This window comes from Trichogramma pretiosum, unplaced genomic scaffold (assembly GCF_000599845.2).
Source record: "Trichogramma pretiosum strain Unisexual culture from Peru unplaced genomic scaffold, Tpre_2.0 scaffold49, whole genome shotgun sequence".
Classification (NCBI taxonomy): domain Eukaryota; kingdom Metazoa; phylum Arthropoda; class Insecta; order Hymenoptera; family Trichogrammatidae; genus Trichogramma; species Trichogramma pretiosum.
Window position 1 is genome coordinate 1,256,656 of NW_019640811.1, and position 24,889 is coordinate 1,281,544.

Consider the following 24,889-nt stretch of genomic DNA (forward strand, 5'->3'; position numbering starts at 1 on the left):
ACGCGGAGAATTCAAAATTTTGCACGGATTGGAACGCCGTCGAAGGGCTTTGCTAATTGCCTGCGAGCGAGTGTAAACAGCGACGGTTGATAATCGCTCAGTCGCAAGCATGCCTCCGAGCTTTATCCGCGCGTCGTTATCAATATCGTTCACGGCGATTCTGGTGCTAATTACTTGCACGCCAACTCGCGCTCGCGAGAAATCCGCCGTCGAGGCTTACATCGAGGCGAAATTCCGAGAAACTAGGGAGCACTTGCTGAACGAATTATACACGGGAGCGGGTAAAGTGCAGTTGTTCAGTGAAAACTCGATCGTTCTTTCCTTAAAAAAAAAAGGAAAAATGAATTTGATATGGAATTTCGTCCTCGGCAGGATTCGACGATTACGAGGCCGATTGGTCGAAATTATGGAGCAGCTCGCCGACAACGAGACGACCCAGGGCCGCGAGTTTCTTCGGATACGACGACGACGCGGTAGAACAACGAGCCTACCTCGTCGACGGTGCAGGGCGTCTGTACAGCGTGTCGACTCGCTCGTCGCCACCTTATCTGGCTTACAATCCGGTTCGGCTCAACGGCTTTCCACCCTTGTACGAGCCCGTTCGATTCGTCCGAGTGAGTTTATCTTTATTTTATTTTTACATTTTTACACAAAAAAAAAAGGTATGATCGCGAATCTCGATCGCCAACGATTTCGCAGAGCCACAACTGGCGGGGCACTCTGTTCCTGCTCGTCTGCCAGAGCCGAGGCTGCAGCCTGTATCACGGCCGGGGCGACGTCGCCCAGCTGCCCTTCCGGGCGGTCCAGCTGCTGCACGCGGACGGTCTGCTGGTGGTCGACGCCTGCTTCGTGCCGCGCGCCGACAGATTCTTTCTGCTCGTGCCCTACTCCGACGCCAACAGAGCAAACGCACAGCCGACCAAGTAAGCTATATTGTATCATATTCAATGTGAAATGTATGTTGGTCGAAAATTGAATCTTCATTGTTGTATTTGTAATCGACAGTAAGATTTTACGAGGTGAGTTATGGCTGAAAAAGTGCAGTATGATAAAAATAAGAAAGTCTGATTCGTTTTTTAAATCAATTAATTTTATTAATGAATAAATCTTTTCATTTATAACAATGGTCATCATCGTCGTAAAATACCGTTATCGATGGCGTTGCCTTTTGGCCCATAGCCGCGCAGCAAACACGATACAAGTCCTCGTTCATCAGCTGCTCGATGACGATGTCGCAGCAGAGAATCGGCAGCCGCTGGCCCGTCAGCTCCAAGAAACAATTCAGCGCCCAGCGCCGGAAAAATCGTCGCGCGAGTTTCTCGCACAGGTGCGTGGCGCAAGCGAGCCTGTGTCGTCCGCGCAGCAGCCACTCGTGATCTTCGCCCGCGAACCTGAAGTAGTCTCCGGGCGTGACCAGTATTTCCGCCTCTTCTTGTCGCATCCGTATCAGATCGTAGAGCGACAGACTCGGAATTATCGTCAGATCCTTGGACTGGTTGGCGAACTTTTCGTCGTCGTACCAGCGGCACTCGTCGTTCTTCTTCGGCGACTGGTCGAACAGCGCGTGCCGGGCGTACATGTGCATGATCGTCGTGGCGCCGCTCAGGTCCAGCTCGTATCCTCGTCTCTCGAGACGCTCGACCGCCGCCAGGGCACCGGACGCCAGTCTCAGGTGAAAATTTTCCCACGTTTCCGAGAGATGCTGAGACGAATTCTGGCCGAAGTAATCATCGGTGGGAAAAACGAAGCTCGATAAATCAGCGCCACGATCCAGTAGTGCGTCGATCACGTCCGGCATGAGATTCGCCACGGCCCATTGCAGCGGTGTCCGACCCAACTTATCCGGAGCGTCGACCTGGATAATTCGACGTCTCGAGTCGTCGTCGATCTCGAAGAACAGCTTCGCCAAGCCCTCGTCGTCGCTGTTGCCGAGGCAGACGTGCAGAGGCGTCTCGCCCTCGGCGTTGGCCAGATTGGGGTCGGCGCCGTTGTCCAGCAGCAATCGGACGACGTCCTCGCAGCGCGAGGCCACGGCACAGTGCAGCGGCGACTCGCCCGTCTCGCGCACGAGGCAGTTCGGATCCTGGCCGAGCTCGAGGAACTTCTGCACGACCTCGAGGCAGCCGGTCTTGCAGGCTACGTGAAAATGCGTCAGACCCGAGTCGTCGGTGTAGTTCACGTCGCGCCTGTGGTAAATTTCGAAGAGATCCGGCACGGGCTCGTACTTCATCCGAATCGAAGCCCGGTGCACTCCGGTGGTGTAGCGCAGCAGCGGCCGGCCGTTCTCGTCGAGCCTCGGCTCGTCCTTGTAGCCCGTGCGAGCCACGAAATCGATCAATTGTTTTCCCTTGCACCAGCCCGCTGTCCTCGGGCTCGCGGACTCCGCGAGAAGCCAGTCGATTTCTTCCTTGCTCAAAACGTCACGGAGATCGGGAAGCTCGTCCTCCCAATTGTCGATCAAGTCGAAGAGTTGACGGAGAAATTCGAATCGCTCGTCCTCGTTCGCCCAATCGACTGTTTCTCGTAATCTCTTCAATTTTTCCAAATCCGTTTCGTTGTCGAAAGTGTCGTCGGAATCGTCGTCGGACATTTTTCCGACCCACTCAATTCACAAGAATCACTCGCTGCAATTTTTTACTTTTGTTCACGTGTAATATGTCGTATTAAGTCTCGACTTAAGCCAGTCGACTGTCGTTTGACGACGGGTAACGTGAATGAACACGCGCGGTGCAGCACCGCAGCAAGCAGTCGCCACAGCAGAAGAGACCGCGCTCGCTTGTTTTTCAAGGGTCAACACCCTCTATCGCAACGCTCATTAAGTTCTAATTCAAAAAAAAAAATATTTAAAAATCAAAATCAACAAATGGTTTCGTAATCCTATATGAGCTGAAAAATACACTTTAGCAATAAGGATATCAGAATTATCGAACATATTTTGGTACTAACTAAGCTTGAATATTTCAATGACGAAATGTGTGAACAAAAGTGGCCCCTGATATGATGTTTTAATTAGGTCACAAGTTTCATTTACATAATTTTCAAGAATTATTTAATAAATAAAATGACGATTAAGTATGTAAAGAAAATCCTTTGAACGCCATAAATCACATATTAAACAACTTTAATAGAATTATATTAAACCTACATAATGAAGACATAATAAGGTACATACTTATGAATAGACGTAATGTAAGGTACATACTTAAGAATTTTGAAATTAGTTTAATAAAGTGACCCTGAATAACAGTATTTAGTGCAATGGCGAATCATGGAGCACGTCGACCACGCCATGACGTGGGGGCGGCAAATTTTGAAATGAACTTAGTTTGAAAGGGCTTAGTTTTTTAGAAGTTCAAAAACATTCCTCGAAGAAATCGTTGCTAAGTTAGAATTTTAAAGTTAAAATATTCACATTTTACACATTTTCCGAAAGAAGCGACTCCGCGCGCACTCCCCTATTTTTGAATAAATATTCACTTCTTTACTATATTATTTGACGTTACAGATAATTGCGCTAATTAGTTTTAGGAAGCCTAAATATTTTCCGAAGAAATTGACGCTTAGAATTACAAGCTGGTTTAAATATTGTAGCGATAATAAGTAAATAGAGAAAATCGGTAACTCAATTGTAAACAATATAAACATCATAGACGATTTTTAAATGATCCCTCGTAACATTGATCATATTTATAGTAAAAACAAATTAGTTTGAGTCTTGTCCCCGACGATATAAGCCATAATACTAAAAGAAAAATTTTACTCGTTCAAATTTCGTAGCACTAAATAAAAGAATCCATCGTTTATTTGTGTCACCAAAATGAATGAAAATGATAAGAAATTCGAGGAAGTTGTCTCGGAAAATAATTCAAGTGAACACGACACTGTTGTACCAAACGAAAAAAAATACGTTTGTAATATTTGCCAAGAGGCATTTACACTAGAATCAAGTATGATGACACACCGAGATACAACTCACAATGAACAAAAAGATTATGAATGCGACAAATGCGAGAAGAAATTCGAGTTTCGAAATCATTTTAGTAGACATCAGATATCAGAACACAAAGGCCGTAAAGATTTTTCATGTGACCAATGTGAGAAGAAATTTGTGAAAAAATCAAGTTTGCTTACGCACCAAAAATTGGTACACAAAGAACACGAAGATTATGTATGCAACAAGTGCGAGAGGAAGTTTGAAAATAAATTAACTTTACTCAAGCACAAAAAAATATTCCACGAAGTTTTCAAAGATAACTTATGTGAAAAATGTGCGAAGAGATTTGGAAATAAACAGAGTTTGCTCTTGCACATAAAGATGGTACACGGCAGTCGTAAAGATTTCATTTGTGAGCCCGTGAAAAAAAGTCCTAAAGATTACCCATGCAACAAGTGCCAAAAAAAATTTGGACAAAAACAGCATTTGCTCAGACACCAAAAAACAATCCACGAAGGTCGGAAAGATTACGCGTGTGACAAATGTGAGAAGAAATTCGGAAGTAAATCAGATTTGTTGAAGCACCAAAGATCAGTCCATGAAGGTCGCAAAGATTTCGCATGTGACAAATGCGAGAAGACGTTTACAGAAAAAAAAAATTTGCTCGTACACCTAAACACAGTCCATGAGGGTCGCAGAAATTACGCATGCGACAAATGTGAGAAGAAGTTTGGACAAATGTCACATTTGCTTTCCCATCAAAGGACAGTTCATGAAGGTCGCAAAGATTTTGTATGCGACGAGTGCAAGAAGAAATTTGGGCGCAAATTGCATTTGATCATACACCAAAAAACAATACACGAAGGTTGCAAAGATTACCAATGCGACAAGTGCGAAAAGGTATTTGGACACAAATCGAATTTACTTTCGCACCAAAAAAGAGTCCATGAAGGTCAAAAAGATTTCATATGCGACAATTGTAAGCAGAAGTTTGGACTAAAAGCAGATATGTTGAAGCACCAAAAAACAATCCACGAAGGTCGGAAAGATTACGCGTGTGACAAATGTGAGAAGAAATTCGGAAGTAAATCAGATTTGTTGAAGCACCAAAGATCAGTCCATGAGGGTCGCAAAGATTACACGTGTGACAAGTGCCAAATGAAATTTACCCAAAAATGGAATATCCTCGTCCACCAAAAGGTAGTACACGAAGGCCGGAAAGATTACGCTTGCGACAAGTGCGAGAAAAAATTCGGACAAAAACAGCAATTGCTCAGACATCATAAAATAAACCATGAAGGTCGCAAAGATTATGCATGCGACAATTGCGGAAAAAAATTTGTAAATCAAAGCATTTTGAATAGTCATCAAAGGTTAGTCCACGAAGGTCGCAAGGATTATGCTTGCGAAAAGTGCGGGAAGAAATTTGGGCAAAAATGGATTATGATTCAGCACCGAAGGATCGTACACGAAGGTCGCAAAGATTACGCATGCGACAATTGCGATAAGAAGTTTGGAGCTCGAAGCTATTTAAGAAAACACCAAAAATTAATTCACGAAGGTCGCAAAGATTACGCATGCGAGAAATGCGAGCACAAATTTGGACATAAATCGAATTTACTTGTACACCAAAAAACGGTCCATGACAATCGTAAAGATTATGGATGTGACAAGTGCGAGCAGAAATTTGGACGAAAAGTGAATTTACTCAAACACCAAATAAGATTTCACGAAGATGGTAAGGATTAAGCATGCAATGATTTCGAAAAGAAATGATGATTGACAATAGTAAATTTGTATAAATACATATATTTTTTCTGAAATTTCAATAAAAATGTTCAATAATTATGATTGTGTCTTACTTGATATCAACTGTGTTTTATTTTCGGCTCCTTGGTTACCTGCAGTTATTCAAACAACGATCAGCCGAGAGTTTCTTCACACATTGTTTCGAACTGGATTTTTGATTAACCTCACGCAATAATATTGGGATCCCGAATCGATCGAACTTTCACTATGATGAAAGATTTTGTTAAATTTTCTGACTTTTTATTTCTGCTAAGAGACAAGTTATCATACATTATTACTGCAAAAATCAAGTAGGAAACCTTTTATTGAAAACAAAAAATGTTTTCTAAATTTCTTCAAAATTAATAAAAGCTCGCATAACTGTTTTTTTTTCTTGGTACTTTTAACAATTCAAAATCTTTGTCAATTCCCTTCCGAATCGCGTGAGTGGCACAATTTTTCTAATCTACCACTTGGAACATTCTTATATTTTCTCCAGACATTACGCCCTAGCGAATGTGAAAATAAATCAGTCGGGGACTTACTTGTAAACAATACGATCATGAACGATTTAACTTCGTAAACTGATCATTTTGATATTAAAAACAAATTAATTTGAATGTTGTCTTTTCCGATGAAGCAAGTCATAATAGTACAAGATAAATTTTACTCGTTCAATTACCGTGGTACTAAATAGAAAAATTCATCGTTTAATTTAGGCTATACAAAATGGATAAAAGCGAGAAAAAATCCGGACAAGTTGTCTCGGAAAATAATTCAAGTAAACTGGACATTGTCGTTTCGGACGACAAAAAATACGTTTGTGATATTTGTCAGGTAGCATTTACACTAGAATCGAATATGATAACACACCGAGACGAAATTCACAATGAACGAAACAATTTTGCATGTAACCAGTGTGAGAAGAAATTTGTGAAAAAATCAAGTTTGCTTGCGCACCAACAATTAGTGCATAAAGATCGCGAAGATTTGACATGCAACAAGTGCGAGAGGAAATTTGAAAATAAATCAACTTTACTCAAGCACAATAAGATATTCCACGAAGTTTTCAAAAATTACTTATGTGAAATATGTGCCAAGAGATTTGAAAATAAACGAAGTATGCTCTTGCACATACGGACAGTACACGACGGTCATAAAAATTACCAATATGACAAATGCGGGGAAAAATTTAGAAAGAAATGGACTTTAGGCCACAAGGATATCGCATGCAATAATTGTGAAAAGAAATTTGGACGTAAATCAAATTTGCTTTTACACCAAAAAACAGTTCATGAGGGTCGGAGAGATTACACATGTGACAAATGTGCTAAGACATTTAGAACAAAATCAAATATGCTCTACCACCAAAAAATGGTGCACGAAGGTTGCAAAAATTACCCGTGCAAAAAATGCGAGAAGAAATTTGGGAATCCAAGCAATTTGAATAGACACCAAATGACAGTACATGAAGGTCGCAAAGATTACGCATGTGGCAATTGCGGAAAAAAATTTGTAAATCGAAGCATTTTGATTAGTCATCAAAGGTTAGCCCACAAAGGTCGCAAGGATTATGCTTGCGAAAAGTGCGGGAAGAAATTTGGGCAAAAATGGATTATGATTCAGCACCGAAGGATCGTACACGAAGGTCGCAAAGATTACGCATGCGACAATTGCGATAAGAAGTTTGGAGCTCGAAGCTATTTAAGAAAACACCAAAAGGTAGTACACGAAGGTCACATGGATTACACATGCAACAAGTGCGAGAAAAAATTCGGACAAAAGTCACATTTGCTCGACCACCAAAAAATAATCCACGAAGGTCGTAAAGATTACGCATGCGACAGTTGTGAGAGAAAATTTGGTTATAAACACCATTTGCTGTTGCATCAAAAAACAACACATGAGGGTCGCAAAGATTACGCATGCAACAAGTGCGAGAAAAAATTCGGACAAAAATCACATTTGCTCGACCACCAAAAAATAGTCCATGAAGGTCGTAAAGATTACGCATGTGACAGTTGTGAGAGGAAATTTGGGAAAAAATCACATTTGTTAAAGCACCAAGTAACAGTACACGAAGGCCGCAAAGATTTCGTATGCAACAATTGCGAGAAAAAATTTGGACAAAAAGTTCATTTGCTCGATCATCAAAAGACAATTCACGAAGGTCGCAAAGATCACACGTGCGACAAATGCCAGAGGACATTTGGAACTACATCTGCTTTGTTCAAGCACCAAAGGGTAGTCCACGAGGGTCGTAAAGATTACGAATGCGATAAATGCGCGAAGAAATTTGGGCAGAAATCGAATTTGCTTTCACACCGAAGGACAGTACACAATGGTCGCGATGATATTGACTCTAACGCAAGCGAGAATGTATTTGTTTACACTGCAAATAAAAGTCCACAAAGATTATCAAGATTTCGCCCTGAAAACTTGTGAAAAGACATCAAACTTTAAGTCTCAAACTTATTGAAAAATGTGAGATCTCTTTTAAAATGGTTTGCTTTGCTATTAACTCTGTAAAAATGGATGAAGCGTGCTTTTATGCTCACGATAGAAAATAATATGCATCGAATTTCACGTCAGTTGATAATCCAGTCTTATACTTTCAATAGTTTCTCAAAAAAGATTGTGTATCTCTCAAATCAAATAACGAAAAACATTAGTTTTCTTCTTGACAATTGTGAATATGTATAGATACTTACATAAATGTCTTTCAATAAATATTGTGTTAATAATATTGTGTCTTACCTGAACCTCGTGTTATTAACAATCATTACACTTTTTTTCACTGTCGCGGTAGTTGCTGCTTTTTGTTTTTACTAGACGACTGCTAATAGTCACTCCCCAATTTTTGATGCATACAACGATAGGCAAGATTTTTTTTTGCTAACTAGCATTGAAGGTATCTTAAATCGTTGATCGATCATAGGAAAAGTGTTGATATGCTAATATATTGGCTTTCCGGACCTGTAAAGAATTTACCACCAATAAGTGTTTTAAAAATTTTTTTAAATTATTAAAAGCTCTCCCAATTGATGTTATCTCTTTCTTTGTACTTTTATCAATCCACAATCTTACTTTGATACTCCGATTTTAATTTTAAAAGTTTTTAAAACTCAACTACCGGGCGTCAAATAATAATTTGCGTGAGGGAGGCGGCACTTTTTTTACTGCGCCACTGGTTCAACGTGTTGTTTTTGGTGTTCAAAGAGTTCCCCTTGCATAGTTGTCATTTTATTCTTTATCTGATATATTATTATAATAAAGGAAAAAACACAACAATCATCATTGAAACAATGCCGAGACTTTTTAAGGCGATCAATTGAGTATTAATTAGAAATGTATAAATATAATTTTCAATGTCTTTTCTATGGCTCAATCGCTCATTCATTACCGGCAGATTGTACGAATGGAACGGAGAGGGCGCGATGCTGACGATCGGCGAGCTGCGCACACCGCCCGTCGCCGCCGTGACGTTCCTGCCGAGCAACGAGGACAGCAGCGTCGTCCTCCTGGTTTTCGCGCTCGAGGGAAGAGTCGTCGTCGACGACGGCGGCGGCGGCGGTGCGGACGGCGACGGAGTGACCTGCATAGTGTACGAGATGCGCAACAGTCGGGACAACAAGAACACGATCGTCAAGCCCCTGACCTGGCTCAAGAACATGGGCGAGATCGCCTCGATTTATCCGTACCGTTTCGCGGGCACGAATTACCTGCTGATCGTCGGCGACGAGTCGACCAGTGCCGTGTACTTTTGGGACGGTGAGTTTGTGTCTCTACAAAAAGTAATAAATGAATAACTATAATTGACGATGGTTCGCGCAGGCAATGAATTGAAAAAATGGCTCGACGTGCCGGATCTGAGATCCACGAGCATCTTGAACATACAACGCATCAACGGCAATACTTTGCTTTTCGTTTGTAACGAGGTAACACATGCTCTTCACTCCATTCTTTGAAAGAAAAAGGCTTTTAAATTTCTTATTTCGAATTTGCAGAACACTCTGCTGGTATACAAGATCGAGCATCGATCTTGCACTCTGCTCTCGATTCACACGTTTTCCCCAGATCAGCGAGTGGTCGACGTAACGGTTTGGGAGCATCGCGGCATACCCATGATAATGCTCATCAAGCAGGATCCGATCACCGGCGTTTACAACACCGAGCTGTGGTCCTTGCACTTTCGGCAAAGAATTCCGGGTGAGTCGTGTATTGACAACGTCGATTCTAAGATCTTGGAATTTCAAATGTTTATTATTGTCTTTTTTTTTTGCAGATGTAACGCACGAAGACGTCCAGCAGTGCTTGGATGAATTGCAAGTGGCTCTGGATAAACGAGGCGCAGCTCTGGAAGAATCGGAAAGATTCATGAATCAAATGATGTCCGGTATGCCGCTGAAATTCGATCAAATATTCATAGACAGCGATCGGGTCGAACTATCGTCCGTGGAATTCGACGTCGAAGACAGCGATAGCCTCAATCCCGAGATCATTCTCGACGAACTGCTCGAACTGCGCGCGAAGGTGGACGATTTGTTGAGAAAAGCGTCGATGGCCAACGAGATCGAGGATCTGTCGGGTCGTGGCCTCGTGGTCGAGGGTGACGCCTACATCGACGAGCTGGAAATCGATCGCCTCGAGGTCGAGAGCATCAACGGCGTGGCGTTCGACGCCCCGAGCATCCTCCTGGACGAGCTCGATCAGACTTTCGACCGGCCGCTGGAAGCTAAAAACATCGTGATACACGATCTGGAAGTGCCGTCGATTTGCGGACTCGAATCGTCCAGTAAGCTTTGCCGATGGCTGCATAAATAGAACTTTTTTTAATTCGCAGTTTTCCTTTGTGCATTAGATTGGCTATTGGTCGACGACGAGGAGAAAACGGATCTGAGCGGTATCGATTGGAACAAAGCGTCGATCGTTGGAGAAGATACACTTGTCGTTGATGGTGATGTTTTCGTTGAGAATCTAAGCACCGAAACGATTAACGGAAAAAATATTAATAAGCTCATGGACGATTTTTTCATTATCGGAAAAAATCAAATAATCGATGGTTAAAAAGATTAAACTGTACTAAATTTTTAACGATGAAAAATACATTTTTCGTACCAATACTTTTTTTTAGGCAACGTCACGTACAAAACTTGCTCGCGTGCGACACAGGTGTTCGCAGATGAGATCAACGGCGTACCGTTCGATGCCTTGCTCACTAAATCCGACGATCAATTTCTCGACGACGTTTACATCGAGAATCTCGACGTTCGTCATCTGTACGTGGAAACGATCAACGGCGTGCGAGTCGATCAAGCAGCGAGAATATCTCAAGAGAACGTCATCAAGGGCAGAGTCAGCTTGGCCAATTTGGAAATAATCGAGGAACTGGAAGTGCGGGGCAACTTCTCCATGCCGTTCGCTCGTCCGCTTCAAGTGTACGACGAGGTTCACATAAACGGCGACGTTTACGTGAACAATTTTTTCATGAAAGAACAGTCGTCCTTGATAGTCGATGGAAGCGATCTAAACGTGCAGGAAATCCTGGAAAATTCATGGACCAAGTCGACGGATCAAACCATCGTCAATTCTGTGGTATTTGAAGAAGGAGCATCGATCGACGAGTTATACTGTCGCTTCCTCAATGGTTTCGCCGAGGAAGATTTCGTTTATACTACCGACACTGAATTCGACGGTCTGGAGAACGTTACCTTTTCTCGTTTCCGTTTCAATCGAGTTTTCGATGAAAATAATCGCGAGATTTCGGATTTTATCGACGAATCTCCCATGTTACTGACCTTCAAGAAGCCCATACGTTTGAAACATTTACAAGTCGATAGTATGATTACCGATTTTTACAATGGTGTAGACATTGATCAATTAATGTCCATGAAAAATATTTCAAGTTTGAAGTTTCCGGACTTTACGGAATTCGAAGAGCTTCATGTGGATGGCAGCTTGAACGTCGAGGGCCTGTGGATGGAAACTCTGAATTCTCAAGATGCCTCGATAATCAAAAAAGCTCTGACAATTAATGATAACATTTACGAAGACAAATTAGAGGTTCATGAGTTTAGTGCTGAAAATTTAACGGTGGAAAATTTGTGCGGCTCGAACTTGAACGAATTGTTGGAAATCATAAATAATCCTTATGAAGTGGCATTTACGGTCAAAGGGGACGTCGAAATCGATAACAGCTTGCAAGCTCGACTCATCAACGGAATGAACGCAAGTGACTACTTAACTCAGCTGAAAAGTATGGATCCGTCCGATTTGATTGGGCCCAAAAGTTTGCGACATTTACGTTCAGTGGAAAATTTGAATGTCAGTACTTTAAATGGATATGATGTAAATCAAGTTTTTCATACTATGTTGGATAAAATCGAAGATGAAAATTACACAGGAGATTTAAAAGTGCAGAATGTGAAAGTTGTTAATCTAAAGTGCAATAAAATGAATGGTATGAATTTGTCAAATTTGATGTACGTCAACGAACCGGCTGTGTTTAATGGAAACGTGACTTTCAATGATTTGGTATTGAAAGGAAATTTGAAAACCAAAAAACCATTGTCAGAGGTATGCCTAAAAATTACTTAAAACTATTGACCATGTACCTTGTAATTTTTTTTTTTTTTACCTAGGCAATTAAAATAAATCAAGTCCTTTCGATTAAACACCCGATTAATCTTCATGTTTTTGGTGACTTGATGTGGGAAGAAGATTCTTCGAAGCCACAATCCTTGAGCTATCTATTCAAAAACGCGATGACCAAGAGTGGCAATCAAACCTTCGACTGTCCTGTGGAATTTTTGGCTCCGGTGAGCGTCGATTCTTTGCGGATTCCTGTTGAAAGTCCTGCACTGGAAATGGTTCAAGGAGTTATCGAAGATGCAGTTATCGACAGCGATGACGACACGGCGGCCCCGATCATCATTCGCGGAAGGAAAAAATTCAAAAAGGAGCTGCTCGTGAACGATCTGACGGTCGATGGAGATCTCAACGTCGATAGAATCAACGACGTATACGTGGATCGGGTGTTTCCGCAAATTTTTCAAAAAAATACCGGCGATGTCATGCCCGTCGTAGAGTTTTCAGAGGACATTAAAATCGGCCAATTGATCAGCGACAGTCGAATTCATAATGTCTCATTGGAGAATATAGCCACGATTGACAAAGAATTGCCAAATCGTATACGATTCGAACATTTAGTGGTCGAAAACAATGTGTCGCTAAAATATTGGGATGGGGTCAATTTCGATGAGTTTGTACGAGATCGAATAACTATCGATGGCGATTATCAGATATCAGGAGACGTTGAGTTTACTGAAACCGTCGACGTCATCGGTAAGTTTAAAGTCAACGCTTCTTTTAAATTTTAAACCTGGATTTTCTAATAAAAGTGAAAACTCAGGCAGGACCTACGCGAAACTTATCAACGGAATCGAGCCCGAATCTTTGGTTCAAAATGACGATAGCAAGGATATGAAGATAATATACGGTAATAAACATTTCATGTCGAATTTGACTATCAACGGTGGTTTGGAAGTTCCAAAGATAAACGATGTCAATATCGACGAAATTTACGCCCTGGATAGTGTGAAAAGCGCTCAAAATATCGAAATCTGCGGTGATTTGGTAAGAAATTTATTATTTTCACATTTTTAGTTGATTTTTCACCCTACACTTCATTGTAGATTTTCGAGAACGACGTCGAATTCGTCAAAAATATTAATGTTGCCGGACATACATACGGTTCGATATTGAACTATGATATTGATATCGATCGCCTGTTTACTGAAGATCCTGAATTCTATCTCGAGGAAAGCGAGACAATAAACAAGATCCACGTGGCCAACGCCTTCAAATTCAAAAGCTCCAAAATCAGCGAATCAATTACGCGTTTGGACATTTACACTATCGAGCCAGGCAATTACTGTGGTTTGACAGACTCGAATTGTCACTGCAGACGCCAGCACGTCGTCGACATTCTACCCTCTGGCGAGTACAGTCTCCGAAGCAGCCACGACAGCGACGTCGTTTTCAACTTTTACGATGCGAAAGATCGATTCGAGCTCAGCGTCGCGAGTAGCGCAGTCTCGACCGGTCAGGACTGCTTGAGGGGCTTGGATCTAACGGAGCTGACGAGGGTGTTCTTGACGATGTTCTACGAAGATCCGCGAGATCGAAAATTGGTCGCCGAGATACAGGGCTTTGTCAAGGATGCTGATATATTTGTTCTTGATGGTAAAAGTTCGATCGTAAATAACGATCACGCATTTATAATAAGAAAATTTTATTCATTGCAGATAAGATCTATCTGTTTGTCGCTGTATTCTACGATAAAACCTGGAACAGCCATTCGACCGCGTCGTGGCTGTACGAGTTCGATTTCGCGAGGAACACATCGTTTCTGATTCAGGCTATACCGACCGAAGGTGCCGCATCCGTCAAAATCTTTGAAATCGTCAACGTAGGCGTGCACCTACTCGTCGGATGCATAAAAGGCAGCGCGGAGTCTTCGCTCTGGAGATTCGTTCCCAATTTCAAACAGGTATTTGATCCCCTCCTTTTTTCAATGCACTTTTTCGACGATCACTACAATATCATGATTAATTCAGTTTCAGCTCGTTCGCACCTTTGCGACTGGTGGAAGCGAGCACGTAGCATCGTTGAGCTATCGTGACTCTAATTTTGTCCTGTTGAGTAATCCCGACATCGAGGCTGTTCAAATATTCAATTACGATTTCGATTCGGATAGTTTTGATAATTATCAAAATTTGTTTTTCGATTCGAAAGTTATGAGCCTTGACGTATTTTACGCACGAGGTACGTTGCAGCATATTTTTCACCATAAGAAGCTTTATCTCTAAATATAAGCTAATGATTGAACATTTTCGTGCAGAATTTGCCAAAAGCGCAGCATATGTTCTCACAACAACCAAGGATGGAAGTTTTTTCATTCACGTATATAATTTATATGCGGTAAAAATACTTCGTAAAATGACTAAATCATTCAGGTCTTATTTTTTTTATGTAAACATGTTTTTTTTTGCTCGTAGAAATTCCAACTGCTCATTTCATACCGGTCCGAGGATATTCAAATTTTATCGCCGTTTCGTCATTCTGGCCGGAATTATTTATTTGCTGGTTCAAAAGTGAACAGCACCATTTACGATATTGTTCAATAGTCCGTTGATTGGATTAACATGTTTTTAGTGTTGAAAAATGTATTGTATAGATTGTACATATAATATGTAGGAGTGGTTCGTTATGAATAAAAATTGTTAAGTTTTGTGTGAATGTTTTTGAACAATCAAGCAACATATATTTATTTCTGTTATTACAAATAAAATAAATGATTTATTTTGTATTTTTCATAGATTATTTTGATAAAATCACCTGCATGTTCGACGGAAACACATGAATAATTAAATTTTTCCTAATCCTAGGAGATTCAACACCTTACAATAAAATTCTCTTATTGTATAATTATTAATTAATTAAATTAATCGCAGTAGAGCAATCAAACAATTCAAGGGCATAATTTTTACATATATATAAATCAATTATATATTATTATTGCTTTTTACGAAACATTAACAGAGTTTCTTCAAAATTGTACATTCAATATGCTATGCAACGAGTATTCGGAAAAAAAGTACGTGAAAAGACTAGGAAAATTCCTGGAAGCCAATTTGATAAAGCTATAAACTATAAATTGTTTCTAGATTTTCCCGACATTTTCCATTAATCGATTGATTCTTTTCATCGCAAATTATACAACATAACTTTGACGTACATATAAAAATAAAAAAAGTATAAAAAACGAAAATCACAATTAGAAATTCTTACGAGTAATATTACGTTCGATGTCATGACTGTCAAGTAGGCGCTAATTATATTATTGTTGATCCACAGTCGATCTTTGTTCTTTTGGTATTTCATTATGATCTCGCTAGCCATTATTTACACGGATGGTACATCACCGATTATCGATGAATTATAAAACTAAAAATATAGGCCGCAGAGAAATGCAGATAAATGCAAAAGAAAAACAGAAAAACCTCGATGGAATGTTGCAAAACTTAGTGATTTTACAAAAAACTAAATTTTTCATCCATTCCATGTGTATATCAATAAGAATCATGAAAGTCGTTTATACTGTACTCCGATACGATCTATAGAGAGCTAATTAATTTCAGAATTGCCTTTGCCTAATGGTGCAGGCGAAGCTGAGCAATTCTTCAATTTTAATCTCGTAAGTAAAACCACGTTCATTCGATTCCATTGTCGGATACGTATTTTTTTTTTTACAATTTTTCAAAATTAATATAATCTCTTTTTTTTGTATTATCACGCTAAAGTAGTACATTACGAAAAATATTCAATGAACCGATTCCCGCGTATCGGCATAATATTTTCTAATTTATACTTTTAGCAGAGATAGCGTATACTTGCTAGTAAATGCTGCTTTTTTTTTTAAATAAGTGTGTGCACCACAGGTCAAATATATATAATAAATAATATATTAATCTAAAAATGGTCGAGTTTCACGATGACGTGATCGGACGTGGGGTCCGGCAGCTTCACGTTGAGCCAGTCGGCCTCCTGCTGGTTCTCGTTGTCGGTCGCCTTGAGCGCCAGTCTGTGCGCCGGCGTCGCTCTGTGTGGAATCCTCAGCTCGACGGGACTCGAGAAGACGAATCCTTTGGGGCCGCACTCGACCAGTGGACTGAGCATGGATTCACCTGTCGTCGTAAAAAAAAAAGGAACAGAGCATTAGAAATCGAAAAAAATACGTTTCATACGTAAACTCGAAAAACAATTGTAATTAGGCGCTTCGAATTAGGCTATTAACTACCACCAGCACCACTGCGATCACAAGAGGCCCGTCACCGCGCGAAACACGCGCACACAAACAAACAACCCAGGCACCAACCCAAAACACCAGCGGGCGAAGGAAATTTCATTAGCTCACCATTGTGCATAGGAGGAGATATCGAGGAGCGATGGCCGCGAGTGCCATCGTTATGAAAGTCGACGCCATTGGCATCGGTTACGGTGAAGTAGATCTCTTGCTGGCTGTCGGGCGGCAAGGCGCCGGGAGGTATTATCAGGGTAACGCCTCCCGGCCCTTCCAGCACGCCACCCTCGCTATCGAACGTACCTCGTGCCATCCCCATCGGCCTGCTACAATTAACCGGCACCAAAGAATCGGTTAGTACGCTCGTGGCCGTTGCATTCGTTACGCAATTATCATAATTGGGCTCGCTGATTGTATGTGTTTTTTTTTCGTATTTTTCATTAAAGCAAAAGTTTTCCGATCGAAATGTAAAAGCGTTAATCGATTAGTAAACTATGTAGATCGTAATATAAAAATAAACGGAATCAAGGAAACGAACGCGGTCCGATCTTACCTCATGTTATGGTGATGCAGGGGTTTCCGGTAGAGCTCGAAGGCGCTGCCGCGTTGCTCTCGGCTGCCCGCCAAGTCGAGGGTGCTGGGCTCGCGATTGTGTATGTTGTTGATGGCCGTCATGGAGTTCTGACCTAATCCCAGGCCGCTGTGGCTGCTGCTGTGACTGTGGCCGTTCATGGTGACGTTGCCGCCACCGGTGGAATTGTTGTTGTTGGCAGCCGCCGAGCGAGAGCCATGGGAGGAGACGTGGGGCGGCGACGTGAGGCCGGCGCTGCTGGCGCTGTACGAGTGCGACGGCATGATGGGCATGTTCGAGGCCGGGCTCGACATCAGCTGCGAGTGCGACAAGCTGTGGCTGTGCTGCGAGCCCTGGCTGTTGCCGTACGCGACAGCGGCAGCCGCGTGACTCGAGCCGCTCGAGTAATTGCCCTCGCTCTGCTGCTGTTGCTGCTGTTGGTGACTTCTGCCCTGCGGCGTTATGTTGTAGTAGTACTGTCCGCTGTTGCGCTGCGCGTTCATTCCGTTTTGATCGTTCTGCGAGCGAGGAATAAAAAATCGATCGATCGAAAGAGTTCGTATATATCATGGAAAATTGCAAGCCCAAAAATTAGAACGCAGCAGGTGTACTCACTCCGTTGTGCATGTTATGCGACGCGCCCATGGAGTAGCTCTTGGCGTGCTGGTACATGCCGTTGCCGTTGTTCTCGTCCTGCGCGATGGCCTGCTGGGGCGGTCGATAGTTCTTCGGCTTGGGCGGCGGTACGGGCTTGTAGGTTCCCGTGCCGGACTTGGGCTGATTCGCGGGCAGCGTCTTGTAATCGCCGGTTCGACTGCGAGAGAAGAGACAAAAAAAAAAGAAAAGAAGAGAAGTGTGAGATGATCGATCGCCATTATCAATTGGTTCAATAATAATACACGCACTCGACGCGCGTGAGATATTTATTAACCGACCACTCGAGACTTGACAATGACATTAAATGTAGATAAAAAGAAACGATGAAAAAAAATATCGTGCGAACGTCCATCTCTCGACTCGTAATATATCACAAGAGCATCGAGAGAATCAACTCGATTCGCCGACAATGGCAATTCATAAAAGTCAAGTGCGTCGATGTATATTGTATAAATATAGCCGCACGCGCCAATATTTTTTGCCCGCCAAGTCTCTGCCGCCGCCAATTATAGTCGAGGAAGCAGAAAACCGCACTCGACGCACGACGGCGGCGTTGTCATTGATTGGTTCGATCCTATCGTTGCGCAACGCGCTGCTCTCTCAAAGACAGCTTTTTAACGCTTCAATTGTGCACGTACGGTTGTCACACGATTCACGGATGATACTTAGCTATATAGCTCGTGTATAAAATGCAGCTCGATCTCGCTTGCAAAAAAAAAAATTAAACAGACCGACGACGATGATTTTCTCGCTCACCTGTATTTGGCGTAATCGGTACGCGTCGTTGTCGGCGCGCTGTCCTGCACGGGTATAGCGGTGGATCGGGTGAATCTGTAGGGATCGTGCGGTCGCGACGAGATGCACAGGCTGCTGCTCTTGAGATCGTCGGGCACGTTGGGCCCGAGCCTGCCGGTCGAGGTGTTCAGTCCGTTGTTGCCGGCGTAGGCGCCGCCGTTCGACGACGACGACGTGTTGTTGTAGGCGTCGTAGGGCGACGCCATGTCGTAGCTTCCTCCTTGCTATACGAACGAGCGAGAAAACGAAATAAAGTATATACGTCGAGTATAACGACCATTCGAATGATAAATATATATTTACCACTTTGGTCGACTGGCTGCGGTCCAACGTGGCGCTGGTGTTGGCGCCGCGATGGGGCGACGAGTTGATGTAATTGCCGACGTCGAGCAGCGAGTCGGTCTTATTGATGAGCCTCTCCTGAGCCGAGCGGCCGAGAGTCGCGCTGCGACTGGACGGACTGGTGGGTGGCTTGGTGCTGCGATCCAGCCGCGGCGGTAGATCCGGCGGTCCCTGGCCGCCGCCACCTTGGACGTACAGGCTCTGTTGTTGCTGCTGCTGCTGCTGCTGCGGCGAGTTCTGTTGCTGCTGCTGGTAGTGCTGATTATGGTGCTGGGATCGGCGTCGCTGATGATGCTCGAAGACCTGCTGCTGTATGGCCGCCGCGCTCTCGAGCTGATACTGCAGAGTGTCGCTGTTGCTATTGTTGCCGTTGCCGTTGGTGCCGTTGAGGGACTGCAGCAGCTGATTGTGATAGCCCGTGTAGGGCGGCGGCGCCACCGCGAGGTCGTCCTGGGTGGCGATGCTCGGATCCGAGCTGCTTTTCAGACGCGACGGCAGTCCCAGGGTGCCGGGCATCGGCGCCGCAGGCCCGCTCAGATCCAGGTCGCTCTCCGGGGACGAGGCGTAGGACAGGCGAGAAGTCATCGGGAACAGGAAGTCATCCGATAGCGCCTCTTCGGGCTACGAGGACAGAGAGACACAGACCCATACCGCAGGTGTTATTTATCATTCATACTCGAAGGTTTTGAAGGGCGGCGCACGATGATGTGACGATCTATGTACTATGTAATATGTGTGTAGGCAGTGGCCCAAAGCGCATGATAATGAATAAAGCCAAGCCCGCACCAATGACATTTATTTGTTAATATAACAACGATGTTGATGGTAATGATGATGATAATAATGATGTTGATGATTTTTTTATTCGTATTAGTCATTACACCCATCACCCGAAAGCTGTGATACAGCTATCGCGAACATATACAGTATTATATTCTAGCGTTAGTTATAGAATCATAGAAGATACGGAAAGAGAGAAGCACACAATAGAGGCGCGCATGCGTTAATATTAGTCAACAGTAGCCGAAAAATTGCTCCCGAATGACACCAGGATACTTTTCGCAATAGTAATCGTAAATCGGATAGGAGTAGTGATCGTGTACGGGCGATCTGGTCTCCGGGACGTACGAGGGATCATAAGGGATTCCCAGGACGTTGATGTTGTTGTTGCATTCTTGCGAATGTCGGTGGTGGTGATGTTGTTGGTGGTGGTGATAATTCGCATCGTACGGAGCTATCGCGCGCAGAGGATGCTTAATAGGAAAGTAGAGATCCGAGACCATGTCTATGGGCTACAAAAACCAACACCAAAACAATTTTTTTTCTTACGTCTTCTACTTTTAATAATTCATTTGTATTTCGAATAATGTTCTTCTTTTTTCTAAACTACTGTGTCACGCGGTAGATACGTACGAGGAAGATACGAGTGCTCTACATGGATACGAGTTCGTGCGTGTGCAATATAATAATTATAATAATAATAATAAAGTACGGCAACGACGTGCTAATTGTAAAAATAAAGCGCATCGACTGTCGACGCGACCGCTCTTACCTTGGTCTGACTCATCCACAGTGGACCCTGCTGCTGCCACTCGATGAGCTCTCGCAGCTTTCTGTACCAGGACTCGGGCGAGGCTAGAGTGATCACGGAGCTGAACACGTGGCCCCAGATTTTGTCTAGTTTTTGGCTTTGCTCCAGCAGCTTTTTGCTGCTTCTGTGCGCCGATCTAAAGAGGAGGAGCAGAGGGAAGAGCGTGAATTTAAGGACAAAAAAAAAGTATTAAAAAAAAATATGCAGGACTCTTACTTTGGAATACCAGCTCGCATCTCCTTGATTATCTGCTTGTTGTCGGCTTTGAAGAATATGACGATCGGATAGAATTGCGCGTAATTGAGGCGGTCCACTGCGCTCGGCGTTATGTCCAGGAGCGCGTGTTTGCCTCGGTCCATGACTTCTCTGATGGCACTCAAACGAATTATACCCGACGTTTTCGGACTCTTGGTCGTTTCGTCGATTTGGCTCTCGGATTCTGTAATGTTAATATAAAAAAAACCGATTGCATTGTGGCATTTCAGGTGTAATTAGTAATGAAGGTATTGTTCAGCTAACTCACGCGGACAGCAGAATTTGTCAGGGAAGTCTTTGAGAAGCTTTTCTCTGGCCAAGTCCGCCACCGCACCGAACAGCACAACCGGACGAATGAATCCAGGGTGCCTGAGGAGAACTCGCTCGTAGGCTGGAAATTTGCTGACGCTGTCGGAGAATACGACGTCGTCCCAGTGATCCTGTAAAAGAGTTTCAAAGTTAAGTCCTTGACGTTCTAAAATGTTCGAGCCGAGTATAACGGGTAATAAAATAAAGCGAGCCTCACCCTGCCGAGAGACTTGGAGCGTCGATGGCTGCCCTTTCGGCGCCTGAAGAAGCTGCCGCGGCTCTCGCTGGCGCTCATCTCCTTCTTCGTGGCGTTGAACTGGGCCGTGGCGAGCTCCTCGGCGCGCGCCTTGTTCGGTATGTTGCCCTTTTGCACCTCCTGATTGTTGCGTCCGATCCGGAACACCTGCCAGGAGCCGACGACGCCGTTGTGGAGCGTGTCGACGACGTGAAAGACGTCGCCGCTGCGAAAGCTCATCTCGCCCTTGTCCGGCTGCTCGTAATGGAAGTGCGTCTTGACGTGGAACGAGTCGCCCTTGCCGGAGGTCAGCACCTGCTCGTACTCGGCGCGCCGGTGCTGGACGATGAGATCGATCTGCTCCTGCAGACTGAGCAGAAAGAGCACGGCCTCCTCGCGCGTCACCCCCTTCATGTCCATGTCGTTGACCTTGAGTATCTTGTCGGCGGCCTGGAGGCCCTGCACGGCCGCTGGACTGCCCGGCTGCACGGCCGAGACGAAGACGCCGGTCTCGTTGCCGCCGGTCAGTCTAACGCCCACCGAGCCCTCCTTCTGGAAGCTGATGTAGCGCGGATCGGGCAGAGTGCCGCCGCTCGACTTTCCTCCTCCTCCCGTGGAGTAGTAGTCCTCGGGGCGCGGCGGAGGCGGTCTCGGTGGCTGCTGTCCGTCCTGGCCCAGGCCGTTGCCGATGACGCCGCTGCTGTTGAGGCTCGTGCTCGACGGCTCGAGACCCGTGAGCGGATCGCTGGCACCGCCCGTGACGATCGGCAAGGGTCCTCGGCTGCGTCCGCGTGGCGCCAAATTACTCTTGTCCTCGATGCTCGTTGTCGTCGACGTCGCCGTTTGCCGAGTCGGCGGTGGCACGTACAGATTCTGACTGCTGTAAGCAGCCGCCGCTGCTGCTGCCGCTGCTGCCGCCGACTGCGAAACGCTGTTCTGTCCACCTCGCTCGGACGGCTTGCTGTCGATCTCCATGGATAAGCTGGTCGATGCTCCCGCGCCACCGCCGTTCGAGTCCAACATCATCATCGGATCCATCATGAGGCTGTTGTTGGATGTTGCCGAGCTGGTGGTCGCCGTCTCCTGGCGCTGCACCACCACCGCCAGCCTGTCCTTGGACTGGTCCATGAGCTTGCGCGCCTCCTTGAGGCTCATGTTCTCGGCGGGCACGCCGGCGATTCGCGTGACCAGGTCGCCCGGTCGGGCGCCAGTGCCCTCGCGCGTCACCTCGCGCACGAACAGCCGACAGCCCAGCACGATGCCGAAGTCGTCCTTCTTGCTCGGTCGACTGAGGCTCAGCCTGTGGCTCGTGCTCTGTTGTTGATGCGCGGCTGTTAGATGCATCATCGACGAGCCTCCTCCTTTGCTCGGACTGCAGTTCTGCGAGGTCGACTGCAGCTGCTGCTGCTGGTGCGACGACGAGTAATGATGATGATGCGCCGGCGACGAGCCCTGATGTTGATGCTGATACTGCAGCTGACCGTAGGGCGACGACATCATCATGACGTTGTTGGGATTGCTCGTGGCCAGATTCGGATTATTCGAGCTCTGCTGCTGGCAGTTGATTGGCGGCTCGGTGGCGCCGCCGGCCCGCCTCTTCACCACGAGCTGCACGGTGGAGCCCGAGTCGCGCAGCACGCGCACCGCCACCCCGTAGTCGGCGCCCTCGAGGGACAGCCCGTTGGCCGAGATGATGCGGTCGTTGACGCGCAGCTTGCCCTCCGCCGGCCCGGACTTGAGCACGTCCGATACGGCTATAGCGGGATCACCGTTGGTGAAGTGCGGATTGTCCCGGCCACCGCTGACGGCGATGCCGAAGCCGTAGCCGGGCACGCGCGTCACCACGACCTGGTGTATCTCCCATGCCGCCTCGCCCAGCTGATGAAACAAACAAGAGAAAAAAATTTGAGCGAATCTTTCCAAGCCTTTTTTACAGACTTTACTCAATCTGTACGATGATAATAATAAATATATAAATATGCGATAAGTATCGATGTATATTTGCAGTTTTTGACAAACAGAGCGCGCGAAAAAGGAGAGAGAAAGAACACGACACGTGATCGTTTACATAAATTTATCATTCGCTGGCGCGGATCGGCTGCGAGAGACACACGATAATTACTCGGCGTATATTTTCACTCTATACAGCGCACACGAGCCAGAGCATTGCACGCCTCGTGCACACACACACACACATACGTATACGATACCGATTTAACGGATACAAGTGTAGCAGTGTATAGTAGGCAGGTCATTCGACTTGTGCGCGCAGCGTTATAAAAGAGCTGCTATGCTATGCGCGGAGAGAGATCGCCTCGAGTAAAAGTCGTGCATCGTATAACACGGTCCCTTTAACTCGCGCGCGCGGGGCTAATGTGTGTGTGTGTCTTGTACGATATCGGTATGTACACACGAGCGCGGATTATATATATAACGTAATAGCCACACGCCGTATTACGATATATAATATAATATGTAATAATGCAGGTAATGCACTCGTGTGTGTGTGTGTGTGTGTGCACCGCGGCGACTTTCCATTGTTTTCGTGCGTCCACGTTATTACAGGTAGCAGCTGTCACACACATGCGCCTCGCGGTGTGCGCAATTTTTGCCGATCCTCGCGCGCCCCGTAAACGATATACGTCGCGCAGAGAGGAGGGAATCGAGAGGTGCTTATGTATGTAATATGAAAGACGCAGCGAAACAAATCGCATGGAAAAAAATCATCGTGTATACACAAGGAGAGAGACGAGTAATATGCGCGTTTTAAAGGTGTATATAGTCGAAATAACAGCAGTTGCTGCTGCAGCTTCTTTGTCCAGCAGCAGTAGAAGCAGTGGCAGGTGAGGTATGTGGCAGGCATGTGTGTGTATATATATAGCCACGAGAAAGGCACGCGCGTGTGCCGCCGCTGCTGCTGGATACATATTAAATGTCTGTGTGTGTGTGTATAGGTGCGGAGGTCGCCTGACTCTCTTGCACACCGTGTGTCGCGGTTCTCTCTCTATGGGCGCGGGCGCGCATGTGCGCGCGCGGTTATATTCCGCACGTGGTCGTTTGCCACATTTCTGCGTATATGATCACCGTAGTAAATACACACCGTGCGTTATACTGCACTTTTCTCTACTTTCTACAACGTCGATGCGTTGCCGATTTTTTTTTATTCCTCGATTATCGACTACTTTTGCCGCGATGTTATTGCACAGATCTAGTTCGCGTACGCACACGCGCGCGCGAAAATTCTTAAAATCGCAAATTCAAGGTTTCCGGCCGTCTCTTTCTCTCCTCGGAGCCAAGAAATATATATAAAGTATAAAAATACATTATAATATATGGAAAAAAGGAACGAACGAAACGTCAAACGAGCGGGCGCGTATCATTGGCCATCGTCCTCGCGCATATATATTCAACATTATGCTGCTGCTGCTGTTACTCGCATATATTTATCATCCAAAGTTGCACGATGAATCATCGTATCGCAACAGCAACGGCAGCAGCAGCAGCAACACAAGAGAGAAAGACACGAAATAAAATAAAATAAAATAAAA

At 44.8% G+C, this 24,889-nt stretch overlaps 2 protein-coding genes across 5 annotated transcripts in view; one reads left to right on the forward strand and one right to left on the reverse strand.

The window, feature by feature from the left end:
• The first annotated feature begins 91 nt into the window (after positions 1 to 91).
• LOC106655794 lies at positions 92 to 14,928 on the forward strand. The gene is made up of 16 exons (XM_014376352.2): positions 92 to 281; positions 373 to 614; positions 700 to 923; positions 9,132 to 9,493; positions 9,557 to 9,660; positions 9,730 to 9,931; positions 10,008 to 10,517; positions 10,584 to 10,784; positions 10,857 to 12,298; positions 12,364 to 13,066; positions 13,134 to 13,357; positions 13,417 to 13,966; positions 14,029 to 14,273; positions 14,341 to 14,548; positions 14,625 to 14,704; positions 14,782 to 14,928. The coding sequence occupies exons 1-16, from the start codon at positions 110 to 112 to the stop codon at positions 14,908 to 14,910; spliced, it is 5,598 nt and encodes a 1,865-aa protein (XP_014231838.2). The 5' UTR covers positions 92 to 109; the 3' UTR covers positions 14,911 to 14,928.
• Positions 14,929 to 15,011: 83 nt separating this feature from the next.
• LOC106655861 (tight junction protein ZO-2) overlaps positions 15,012 to 24,889 on the reverse strand; it is a 28,357-nt gene continuing 18,479 nt past the window's right edge. For 2 of the 4 annotated variants that reach the window (XM_014376443.2, XM_023461183.1), the window contains 10 exons: positions 21,324 to 23,219; positions 21,066 to 21,237; positions 20,759 to 20,981; positions 20,504 to 20,678; positions 18,913 to 19,572; positions 18,571 to 18,833; positions 17,773 to 17,971; positions 17,140 to 17,675; positions 16,701 to 16,993; positions 15,012 to 16,470 (listed from right to left, as the gene is read on the reverse strand). In XM_014376443.2, coding sequence (XP_014231929.1) covers positions 16,256 to 16,470; positions 16,701 to 16,993; positions 17,140 to 17,675; positions 17,773 to 17,971; positions 18,571 to 18,833; positions 18,913 to 19,572; positions 20,504 to 20,678; positions 20,759 to 20,981; positions 21,066 to 21,237; positions 21,324 to 23,219 — 4,632 coding nt within the window. In that variant the 3' untranslated portion in view covers positions 15,012 to 16,255. The remainder of the gene's footprint in view (positions 16,471 to 16,700; positions 16,994 to 17,139; positions 17,676 to 17,772; positions 17,972 to 18,570; positions 18,834 to 18,912; positions 19,573 to 20,503; positions 20,679 to 20,758; positions 20,982 to 21,065; positions 21,238 to 21,323; positions 23,220 to 24,889) is intronic. The other 2 variants (XM_014376444.2, XM_014376445.2) reach the window with 2 other exon arrangements.

Coding starts and splice junctions, on each gene's coding strand:
- LOC106655794 (XM_014376352.2), top strand. CDS start 110: ATGCCTCCGAGCTTTATCCGCGCGTCGTTATCAATATCGTTCACGGCG. Junction 9,932..10,007: donor CTTTCGGCAAAGAATTCCGG/GTGAGTCGTGTA, acceptor TTTTTTTTGCAG/ATGTAACGCACGAAGACGTC. Junction 13,358..13,416: donor TCGAAATCTGCGGTGATTTG/GTAAGAAATTTA, acceptor ACTTCATTGTAG/ATTTTCGAGAACGACGTCGA.